This window comes from Callospermophilus lateralis, chromosome 5, assembly GCF_048772815.1.
Source record: "Callospermophilus lateralis isolate mCalLat2 chromosome 5, mCalLat2.hap1, whole genome shotgun sequence".
Classification (NCBI taxonomy): domain Eukaryota; kingdom Metazoa; phylum Chordata; class Mammalia; order Rodentia; family Sciuridae; genus Callospermophilus; species Callospermophilus lateralis.
In genome coordinates, this window is record NC_135309.1 from 55,200,223 (window position 1) to 55,212,850 (window position 12,628).

At 40.2% G+C, this 12,628-nt stretch overlaps 1 protein-coding gene across 1 annotated transcript; it reads left to right on the forward strand.

Moving 5' to 3' along the window:
* The first annotated feature begins 10,798 nt into the window (after positions 1–10,798).
* On the forward strand, positions 10,799–11,851 carry Znf474 (zinc finger protein 474). Its single transcript, XM_076855891.1, has one exon. The coding sequence runs from the start codon at positions 10,799–10,801 to the stop codon at positions 11,849–11,851; it is 1,053 nt and encodes a 350-aa protein (XP_076712006.1).
* Positions 11,852–12,628: the final 777 nt, after the last annotated feature.

The window sequence follows — 12,628 nt, forward strand, 5'->3', positions numbered from 1 at the left end:
AGTAAAATTTAAACTACATAATATTGAAGCCATAAACTATGGAAGTTTTCAAATAAAGAGTTGTCACCACATTTCATATTTTTCCTGGGCTCCTAGGATACTGAGAATGAACAAGTTCCCCGTAGACACTAGAAGATTCATTCTAGTGGTTTTCTTCAGCAGGGGATATTTTGTGTAAGCTTTCCTGAGACAGGAAAGATGTAGTGGATTCTGAGTCAGCAATGAGCTCTAACCATATGGCCTGTGAACAAGTGCCTTGTTTACAAGATTCAGTGATGTCAAATGGAATGACAATAGTTTTTTTGATGACTTATTTACACAGGAGGATGGGAGATGTTGGGAGAATAGCAACCAAAGGCCCATGTTGAGAGACAGCATTCAGTTCGTGGGCGTATATCAACAGCAGAAGAAACATGAGTCACAAAGTGGACCCAATACCAGGTCCCAGGAGTCACCATCAGGGGAATTACGATGAGCATATGAACACAGAGGCGCTTTCACACACACACACACAGCAGAAGTCCAGCCTGCTTTCTGGGCCCTGCTCTGTGACTTCCTGTCCAGGCTTTCCTCAGATAGCTGTGGGTGAAAAGATCAGTATTAACAGAGAGTGTTGATGTCTATAATTAATGATAATAATGATCAATTTAAGACTCAGCCAGGCTCCAGGAGGTACTGACCTCCTAGAGGTGGATGGAGCTAAGGTACAACCTTGAGACTGTTGCAGGGTAAAGTAGGGATGTGGTTAAAAAGGTTTCTTCAGGATACAGTCAGGTCCATCTCTCCCATGCCAATCTATCCTGGCCAAGCAGCCTCCAAGGGCTGCTCTCTTCTTCATTATGTTTGTTTCCACCTGGGCACACTAGTCCAGTGACTGCACTTCAGATGCTACTTCCCTGTGGCTTGGAAGTCAGTGCCAAAAGTGTTGCTCTGAATGACAGTAAATCAAGAGAGTAGAAACACTGTGCACGCATATCACATAATGGGGCTAGTAAACACATGCATCTATTTTGAATTCTTTTTTATTTTTGAATTCTAAAACATGAGTACCTAATTTTCAACTTTTTTAAAAAAATCATAAAATACATCAACTTACACTCTGGATAGATTTAGGAGATCTTATTCTAGGTTGAGAAGAAATCGCTGTGCTGTTCTTAAACATTTTTGGTACAAACTAATTTTTTAAGTATTTCTTGACTGCTAACTTGGCAGAAAGAAAAGTGCACCCAATTTTGTAATCCCCACAAGGAAGCATGATTCCAGACCAAATTTTGAAAATCCAACTATACTTTATATTAATAGCTTGTTTATGATTCTTTTTATTGACTGGTTCTTTCTTTAAGCCAATAAGAGAAAACATCTAACATTTCTCATCTGGAGCATCATTGAATGGTAACTCAAGGCCTATTGGCTTAAATAGAAGAGTAGCTCTTATTGTATCATATGAGAATTGAATAATTACAGGAGTGCCTTCAGAACATGCAGATGATCCATGAAATACATTTTTTTTTGTCTGCCACTGTTTTACTTTTGTCTTTATTTCCCTATTATCTTGCTTATGGATGTTCCAAACGCTGGCTCTTTGATATATAAATGTGTTGTCCCATAACTCCCCATAATTTAGGAACAGTCCTTCTTTAGGGCACTGATGCTTTATTTTCTCTTGGACTTTTTTCTCCATTTTTGAACCATGCATTTCAGCCTTAACCTACTTTCATTGGGAAGATTCCCTTCTAAATTTTTACTAATAAATATATTGTGGCTTTAGTGATAACATCTTCCAGAAAAGATAGGATATCTTCAAGTGGATTCCCAATTTCTGAAGGGCTGAGATTTTCAGCTCCTTGAAGTGATTCTCAAATATTTAATTAAGAAGAAAAACGTGGGAAAGAGGCAGTTTCAAGCAAGGGTCAAAATCTCAAATGCCTCAGAGAATGAAGCATGAACTATAAATTAAAGAAGCAGGCTAGTGGGAAATATTGGACATCAAATATAAACTAACTCAGCTGGCTGGTGAGAAACTTTGGAAAAGTGAAGACTGGCTGGCTGAATTCTAGGCACAACTTTTACTCAGCTTTGGCTTAAGTTGGATGTGATTACATGGGATGTAGTTTCTGTATAGCTAGATCTTCTGCTTTTTCAAGAGAAACAAAAATCTGTATTTTATGTGAACATCTCTCAATTTTAAAATAATAGCAACTAATTCAAACATTTTTAACTCTTAGCAGACTAAAAAGAATATATTTATAGGCCATATTTGGCCTATGATCCAACACCTGGGATAGAATTACTCTAAATGTGAGAAAATTATGGTGTGTGAAATGACTCATTTGTTACTTTACTCATTGTTAGTCAATAATCTGATTCCTTCACCCCACCTTTTTCTATTTGCCTACCTTTTTAAATATATATGTATTGGTTGTGTATGGACACAATTCCTTTATTTTATTTATTTATTTTTATAGGGGTGCTGAGGATAGAACCCAGGGCCCCACACGTGCTAGGCAAGCACTTGACCACTGAGCCATAGCCCCAGCCCTGGCTGCCTTTTGAATGCATTATAGGCCTCTAATGTGATTATACTGGTGGTTTCCATAACCAATTCTCCACCACTCCAGATGTCAGTATTGCAATTACAAGGTCATACCTGTGTGGCATTTGTGAGTTTGGAGTAATCTATGATTTGGATACTCAATATAGAGTGAAAAGTATAGACTTGATCTAACAATAGCTTTCATAGGGTGATATTATGAGCCTTAACCACATAAAATGACCTTGCAGAAGGCTCTAGTTAGAAGTATAAAGAGGGCCTGTCTCCCACATTTTTACTTCCATAGATTTTATAACACCATAGACTATTGTGTCCATACCTGACAATTAGGTTGAATGAAAGTGAAAGAACTTTCCTTGGTTTAACAGTGAAGGGGAGACCAAGAGAAGGAAAATTTTACTAGCTATTCAAAATCAACCTGGAAATGCCAACATTCCCTTGATTCCATGACTTAGGCTAAATGACTTTTTTGAAAGTTTTTCTAGATTTTAGCCTTAAACATATTGTTCCTTGTTGTTCCTTGTTCCCATATGGCCTTTGATCTACTCATATATCATATTTACTGAGGACTTCAGGGGTCAGTGGCCCCTGGTACTGCCCAGAAAGAAGTGTGGAGAACCAACCAGAAAACTGGGCCAGTTCCCTTCACCTCTGGTTATCTTCGGTCTGAGTAGGATCACTTTACTTTGACTCCCCCTGTGGCAGCAATGGCCTTTGGTTGGGTAATCAGCAGAATGTCATTTAAAATGAGGAAAATATAACTCTACTTAAATGGCAAATTTCCCCTTATAATTTAGGTCAGTTACTGGCAAATGGAAGAGCATCATTTTCTGGCTCTTAAACCATGGTGATGGTATAAAAATTACAAATATATATTTCTGTGGACTGAAATGAGTTTCAAACATTAAAGCAAGCATCTTATTTTCCAAAATGCTGACATGGTTTAGATATGTGGTATCCCCCAAAAGCTCCTGTGTTAACACAGGAGGTAAAATAATTAGTGTATGAGAGCCATGATCTAATCTTTCCAGCCTAGTTTGAATGGACTAACTGGGTGGCAACTAGAATCAGATGGGGTATGCCTAGAGGAGGTGGGTCACTGGAGAACCTGTCCCAGAAGGGTTCATCTTCCCGCAGCCCCTTTCTCTCTCTCTGCTCCCCAGATGCTTTGGGCAGGGTGCAGCACAGCAGGCCACACCCTTTACCATAATGTTCTGCTTCACCTCAGGCCCAGAGTGATGGAACTGGCCAGCCATGAACTGAACCTCTGAAACTGTGAGCCAAAATAAAATTTTCCTCCTCTAAGTTGTTCTTGTCAGGTATTTTGGTCATAGTGACAAAAAGCTGACTAACTCCAATGTTGTGAAAGAATTTTTTTTGTGTGTGTGCACATTATTGCAATATCAAAGCAACATGCAGCTTGAGTAGCACAAATTTTTATCACTTATATTCTGAGGGTGGTTATGTCAGTCAGGAGACAGAAACGATACCTGTTATTTAAGCAGAATTTAATATAAAGTGCTGTTAACTAGGAATGAGGTTGTAACCTAAGTAGCAAATAGAGTTAAAAAAAAATATATAACTGCAAGGGAGGTGATAGTTGCCATTCCTAAGGCTGAAGGATAGAGGGGAAAAGGCTTAGATTATTAAAACTCAGAAAAGGTGCCCAATGGACTGAAAATCATTTCTTCAAGGAGAATCACAGACGGGCTGGTGATGGCGACTGGTGGGGGGAGGTCAGTGAGTCAGTTTTACATGTGGAAAAAACCTGTAAACTGGATTCAGCTGTTACTACAGGAAAGAACTGCTGCTGCGGGTTTAAGACGTGCAGCTGGGGTGATGGGCACAGCAGCCACAAGCAGCCAGGAAGTCTTCAAAGGAGAGTCAGTCCCCTTTTCCTCCTCCAGCATTGCATTCTTCTTTGTAATGCTATTGGCAGAGCATACCTTGGAGCCAGCTGGCAAAGCAGAAGTGGGCTGTACAGAATCTCAGTGCTGAAGGTAGGAGAGAGGGCTGGGAGTATCGGAACAGGAAGTTAATAACTGACACAATAGTTCTTCCTGATTCTCTAAAAAGCTCATAAAAAAAAAAAACAGTTTTTATTTTCATGTGGAAAAATGTCTCCCCCTGCCCCAAGAAAGAAAGAAAGAAAGAAAGAAAGAGAAAAAAACATCTCTAGGAAGGGAGATGTTGTAAATCAATTTCTTAAGCTCCATTGGCACAATATTTATAGTTTTGAGTCTTTTGGTTCTGATTTTAAAGAAATTATGTATGTTTTAATAAGTCAGTTTTGCCCCCAAACATTACACTCTTAAAAAAATTATATTAAAAAGGGAATATTTTGGCTGGGTATGGTGGTGCACACCTGTAATCCCAAGGCTGATGGAGGAGAATCACAAGTTAGTGAGACCCTGCCTCAAAATAAAACATACAAAGTGAGAAAGGGCTGGAGAGGTAGTTCAGTTGTAGAGCACCTCTAGGTATAATACCTAGTACCACAATACAAAAAAGGAAAACCTTAAAATTTGAAATATCACTGTTATAACTCATTTTGTGCAAAGTCAAAACCTACTGTTGAAATAAACATTAATTTCAATCTCTAATAAATTTTATGTGAATCAGAAACCCCTAAAAAGTGGAAATAAACATTTCCCTTATGTGAGTAAAGTCCAAGAAAGGTGTGCTGCAACTCATACCAAGGTAAGATAGAGGAAATAAAGACAGGCAGGAAGGAGAAAAAAGGGAAGGATAAAGAGACGATAATTGTAAATCTAGAATCCCCACGATTGGATTTACTCCCTGGCTCTGTTTTTTGCTCTAGGTCTGTCACTCTCAAATTTCTAAGAAATCTACAAATCTTATAGTTACTGTAAAGTCACTCATTCATGAATAATGCTTCACTTTGATTAAAGCTTAAGTACAGTGTTAGCAAACACCATGTATTTTCAGGTTACATAAAGCAAAGGGAAATGCATTTTAAGAAACTGGTGTCTGGTAATCTCAGTGGCTCCAGAGGCTGATGCTGGAGGATCCTGAGTTCAAAGCCAGCTTCAGAAATTTAGCAAGGCCCTAAGCAACTCAGCAAGACCCTGTCTTTAAATAAAAGACAAAAAGGGCTGGGGATGTGGCTCAGTGGTTAAGCACCCCTGGGTTCAATCCTCAGTATCTGAGAAAGAGGGAGGAACCGATAGTCTAGGCACATTTCAAACATCTTATAGATGGGGAGACAATGTCAACCTGAGGTTCCTGAAGGAAGAGGAAACCACCATTACCAAGGTTGTTGCCACATCCTTTCCCATGCCCACCCTCACAGTTGCCTTTAAAGGAAGACTGGATATCCCCAAAGTGCACGCCTGGAGCACCTGGGCGCCATCTTCCTTTGAGTTCCACCCTGTCCTGCTGTGTTTTTTTCCCTGCTCCTTTACTATCTGATGTGCCCTGGAATTCTTTTTTTATTATTATTATTAGTTTCTCAAAACATTACAATGATCTTGACATATCGTTCATTTGATTCAAATTCTTATTTTTGCATGTGTTCAGATTGCAAGTGAAGTTAGCCAATCCCTAAAAAACAAATGCCGAATGTCTTCTTTGATATAAGGGGGGCGACTCAAAGCAGTGCAGGGAGGAAGAGCCCTGGAATTCTTTACTGTGGTAAAAGAAAGTAAAGAAACCTGCCTGGACTGAGTTGAGGTGCCCTTTTCCTCTTTGGAGGGGGCTTCTAGGACTACCCTTCTAATCCCCACTCCCACCCCTGTGACAATATGACCTAAGTTTGCTCAGGTCTGTGCCCTCTCCTATCAACAGTTATGTAGAGGTAGTCTGGTCCAAGATGTCTGTTAAGAGATCCAGCCATCGCATCTATGTTCTAAGCATTGGTGTAAAGGGAAAGAAGAGGATTAGGTTGTGCCTCTACTCTTACGAGTCCCACCAATACTTCTACTAGCTTCAAAGAAACTCATAGATTTTTAGCTCCGTAACATGTCCCAGCTAAAAGTTAGAGCTGTGTTAATTTAAGAGACCTGGGAAGAATAGCTGCTGGTAAGAAACTAGCTATTTCTGCCAGACTCTAGGAGGGCTATTGCCTCATCAGTCTTAATTGGGTCTATCAGCTCCTTTTTGAAAGCAAGACCCATAGGTAAGAAAGACTGGAGAGAAATATGAGGATAATAGGCTGGGAAAAGTGGCAGCTGATGAGTGGGGTGGATGAAAGATATTAAAAACAAAACCCCTTTACTTTAGAATTTCATTCAGCATCAGCATCAACCTCAACTCTTTCTTATTTATATCTGCAACCATTTAAAGCATTAATATTCAATAATCACTAAGAGGAGTCATGTTATGTACCAATTATATTTGTTTTATTTTAAAGAACTAAATTATTTTTTAAAAGATTTAATCACTTTTGATTGTATTCTTTTCCCTCTTTTAGAGAAACGCCTCTAATGCCAAGATAGATCTTGGATTTCCATGGTTATTACACTTAACTTTGTGAATTTGTCTCTCCCTTCCCATGAACCCCAAAGGGAATGGAAAAATGGCATCATATTGATAAAACGTGAGCCTTCCAAGACATTCTTTTGATGGCCAATGTGCAAATATGGTCAAAATGAAGAATCCAGGCCAACTGAGTGAACATTTCTCCACAGATGCTTGGGGTGAAGCTGGCTGGCTTTGCAAAGTGGTTCTCTTTATAAACTAGCAACATTGCTTTATGATGTGTCTGGGTGACAGGCCAATTTCTTAAGTGATTTAAGTATATGTATTTAGTATTTTCCAGAACTTTTGCTTTTAGAACTAACTTATAGGGTAGAGCAGCTGACCATGCTGTGCCATGGCATATTGCCTTAGCAGAATCACTGACAGAATTACATACCTCAGGTCCCCCAAATTTACTCATTTCCAGCAACCTCATCTTTTATACTTTGACACCTTTATAAAGTCACCATAAGAGAGAAATTTCAGGATGTAAGGGATGATAGGAAAAGATGAGATAAAGATTCAAATGGGATTTTAAGATGTGTCATCATGTTTGTGGTAGAGAACTTGTTTGTGGGCACAAATGCTTGTGGACCATAAGCTCCACCTCTCATCCAAATGATGATGTGGCTGCAAACTGAACAGCACGCGGCCTCCTTGGGCAAGCTGGGCTCTGAGTCCATTGTCAAAACAGAGTGAACAGTCATCACTGATCTACTGCACTCCCCACCCCCTGCCTACCAACTCCACCCCTGGCTGGTTATGTACATTTTTTCTTCAGATGCCTGTGAAATCAAGAAAAGCATCTGTATTGCACTTCACGTAAGAAGAAAATCTTCTAAAAAACCACACATATAGCAAAATAAAATGATCTCTTCTACTTGAGGAAATATCCTGTCTTCTAGAACCCCAATCTCTCTCTTGTGCTTTTCCCATCTGTGCCCTCTCCCTGCTCCTCCTTTTTGACTCTTTCTTCTCCTAAAGGGGAACATAAAGACTGGTAAGAGCTTAGTTACACCCTCCCTTGAGGCATATGAATAGTGCATTAAAAAAAGGATCAAAACTAAAGAGAAGAAGCTCTTTTGGTGGAATTTAGGCTGAATGAATAATGGAAAGAGCCACATATTTGAGCCAAAGAGAACTGGAATTGATTCCCAGTTCTGTCATTTAGAAACTGTCTTGGGTGAGTTACTTGTCTTTTCTGAGTCACAGTTTGTTTATAAAAAAAAGTTGAAATAATAATACCTGCCTCATCATGATTTGAGAATTAACGGAAATTATGTATATGTAAAAAAAAATGAGTGCGGCATTTGGCACGTAAATATTATTCTCTTACCTCATCAGAAAAGAAATGTAGGAGTGTTTGGGTGAGTTATGGGGTTTTCTAATCTTCTGGGAACAGAATTGACAGCTCTGTGTGTGTGTGTGTGGGTGTGTGTGTGTGTGTGTGTGAGAGAGAGAGAGAGAGAGACAGAGACAGAGAGAGACAGAGACAGAGAGAGAGAGAGAGAGATGGGGAGAAAGGAGGGAGGGGTAAATAGTTCAGAAGAAAGGAGGTAATTTGATTGCACTGATTTTTTTAATCTGTCTTTTTGTGAACTTTTGGTGTTGTTGCTTCCTGGTATCAGAGGAAATGGGAAACTAAATCATGAAGTCCTTGGTGAACAAAAAATCAGAGCAAATGAAAAAAAAGTAGTTTTGGAGTTACTTTATGAATATGCTGATAAAATCCCAGTGAAATCTTTTTACCCTATTCCTTATGTTCTTTGGGCTTACTTTCTCTTCTGGATGGTACTGATCAAGTGGTAGTTCTCTCTGAGTTTCATTTTCTATGCTGGCCACTATGTTTGGGGCCAACACATTCTTTTTTTTTTTTTTTTTTTTTTTTTTAAAGAAAGAGTGAGAGAGAGAGGGAGAGAGAGAGAGAATTTTTTTAACTTTTTTTTTTTTTTTTTTTAGTATTCGGCGGACACAACATCTTTGTTTGTACGTGGTGCTGAGGATCGAACCCCGGCCGCACGCAGGCCAGGCGAGCGCGCTACCACTTGAGCCACATCCCCAGCCCGCCAACACATTCTTTTGCCACATGTGTTAATATCGCTGTCTTAGGATCTGTCAAAATGAAGAATAACTTCCTTCTCTGTGCCAGACCTGATTTGATACTCTGAACTGCAAAGATTCAGACTTTTCTTGGCATCAAAATATAGGAGCTGGGCTCAGATCTCACAGCTCTATTTTGTTCCTTTTAAACCTGATACCCTGTGTTTCCATATTACCAGTGCTGGGTACTTGCTCTGCTTGAACTTTTGTGTTTGCTGTGGTGTATGGGGTCCGGCCTCAGATCAGGCGCTTCTCTCACCAAGATCTCAATGGATGCTTTTGAGTCTCTAACCCTGACCTGGATCACCCAGAAAATGAACAAGTTTTAAGACTTCCGAAAATTTTCTTTCTTGGGCTAGATTGTCAACTCATGGTAAAACTTACTTATGACTTTCCCCAAGATAAAAAACTATTTAGGCTTTTGCCCATAATGAGATCTTATCATCATCTTATTGGTTCTTTCTTCTGGTTCATTAGGGAAAAACCAATGGCTATGTTTTTTATAAAAAGTATTTGGGCCTGATATGGTGGCACATGCCTATTATAATCCCAGTAGCTCAGGAGGCTGAGGCAGGAGGATTGTGGGTTCAAAGCCAGCCTCACCATTTTAGTGAGGCCCTCAGCAACTCAGAGAGACCCTATCTATAAAGAAAATATAAAAAGGGCTGGTGATATGGCTCAGAGGTTAAACCCCTGAGTTCAATCCCTGGTACAAAAAAAAAAAAAAAAAAGCATTTGGAAGACATACATATACAAAACAAGAAAATAAAGAATGATGCATAAAGATTGAGCACCAAACAACACCTGGCATAGAAGATGTGCAGATATACCCCCAGGATTCCTCACTGCATGTCCACGGATACTCAAGAAATCTGCAATACTATTGTATCTCAATTAAAATGCACATCACAACAAAAAATATTGGACAAATTTCAACAACATTGGTTTCATCTACAATAATGAAAATTCTTTTTCTTTTGTTTTTAAAAACATTACAAGAAGTCCATAGGTTTCATAGAAATGTCAAAAGGATCCATAGCACTAAAAAGTTAAGAATCCCTGAGGGTAGGAAGTTTGTATGTTACTTTGCATGATCTGCTGATTTCATTAATCTAATTTTCACAGTTCTTAGTTTTCTCTTCTGTGGTCTTCTCACCCTGAACTCGGCCTCTTAGTTTGTGCCATCTGTATCTGCAATATACAGCATTTGTCAATCTTTCTTTGGGCAGAACATTTCTTTCAACATAGTAACAGTGCAATTCATAAATAGAATTTTTTTTCATATTTATTTTAATGTTTATTGAACAAATCATGTGTGCTGATTACTGTGCTAGCCAAAGAGGATAGAAGTCCAATTGAAAACAGTACTGCCCTTTATCACTTATGATCTCAGGGGTGTGTATGTATGTGTGTAATAACTTCTTTATTTATGTTCCCACCCTACCTCCACAGATCTTGGAGACATCTGAGGTTTCATGGGGACTTTCCAACATTCCAGACAGCGGCCCTGCAATGAAGCTCTGAGTCATGGTCTTTGTGCCTAAGGTACTGTCAACAGTATGGAACCCCAGGACAGCCAACCTCATTCTAAGCCTTCACTCTAAGCAAAAGCCCAGAGTGAGTCTGGCCTCAAATCAGAGCAAGCTCTAGAGAAAACCTTCTTTGTTAATGGAAAGAGAAAAGAAGGAAAGGATTTCCAATGAATTGCAACAATCTTTCCACCACTCAAAGGAACCTACCTTCCTCATCGACCAAGGCATCCTATTGAGTGACACCCATTTTAGCCTTTTGCCAGAAGCAGAGTGTGTCAATCCTAGGGAAAAAATAAAGACAAATGCTCAGAAAAGTAGACCTGGCACAGTGATACTATCAAAACGGCCAATTAGGAGCACAATGTCAGAAAACCAGCTGAGCCTCCCTGTGATCCCATCCCGCAGGCCTGGATTCCGGGTCTGCTACATTTGTGGCCGAGAATTTGGGTCCCAATCACTAGCCATTCATGAACCCCAGTGCTTGGAGAAGTGGCGTATTGAAAACAGCAAGTTGCCCAAGCACCTGAGGAGACCAGAACCCTCCAAACCTCAGCCTCTCGGTGGCAGTGGGTCCTACAGTCTTACGGCAGAAAATGAGGCAGCATTTCAGAGTGCCCAGGCTCAGTTGCTGCCCTGTGAGTTTTGTGGCCGCACCTTCCTGCCAGATCGTCTCCTTGTTCACCAGAGAAGCTGCAAGCCAAAGGGTGAAGGTCCCAGAGTACCGAACCCCAACAATTCTGATGATCTTCCCAGCCCCAAGAAAGCTTCTAGTGGTATCCCAGCCCGACCAAGGACTCTCATCTGCTACATTTGTGGTAGGGAATTTGGCACACTCTCCCTTCCTATTCATGAGCCCAAATGCCTGGAAAAGTGGAAAGCAGAAAACGACAGGCTTCCTAAGGAGCTCCGCCGGTCACTCCCACAGAAGCCTCAGCCCCTTCCAACTGGATGGCCCAGCCAAGAGGAGTCAAGTCAAGCTCAACTTGTGCCCTGCCCAAACTGTAAACGGACTTTTGCCCCAGATCGCCTTCTGGTGCACCAGAAGAGTTGCAAAGCTCAATCCAATGGATCACAAGTTCAGAATTTGACCTTAGGAAGTAAAGATGGCCTAAATGCATCCACTAATTCCAAGCATCAAAAGAACATGGCAGCACCCAGTGTGACTGATAAGGTAATTCATGCCATGTAAGATGCATTAGGTGTATCTGGGGATACATTCAGCTTCTAAGGGAATAAGAAAAAACTGTTCCCTAAGTCAGTCATCTCAGCCCTTAGGATGGTTTATTTCAATGTCTTATTTCTGCCTCAATGCAGCCTGTCCAAGTTGATCTTCCCCTGTGGACTCAGGGGGCAATATCTCTCTTGACAAAGTAGACCTAAGAACACCCTTGCCTGGTGGGTTCATATTCCTCTTCAATTCTGCTGCCTAAAGGAGATGGACTTCTTTCTTCCCTGATCCCTCATACCAATTATCCCTGGGAGAGACTGTTATTTGAAAATGAGTCATTAATGCTGTGTCTACATTACAGAGATATAATTCCCATTCCAACAGCCAATATTTATTGCTGGTTTATTTTAGTCATCTACCTTAGGAATTCATTTTTGGCAATGTTGGGTTATGCTGAGTTTATCTTACTAAAATAGAATCTATGTCAAAAACCTCAAATGACTTTAGCAATAATTAAACACTGAAGCACTTGCAGAAATACACATGCCCTGCAAATACAACATTCTTATAACACTTACATAACTATAATAAATGGGGGATTAACCCCAGCATAGACATTGAAGCAACTAGATATATGTTTATGGTTCTAGGAGGTGCTCAGTCCCACTGCTGCTCTATACTCTGTGTGTGGACTGATCACAGGGTCCTGACACCTGACCTGAGTCACTAAATATGTATGACCTCCAGGTGTCCCCAACTTGTATGGTGAAGAATTCTTGGACTTTTGCCTGGGGTCTC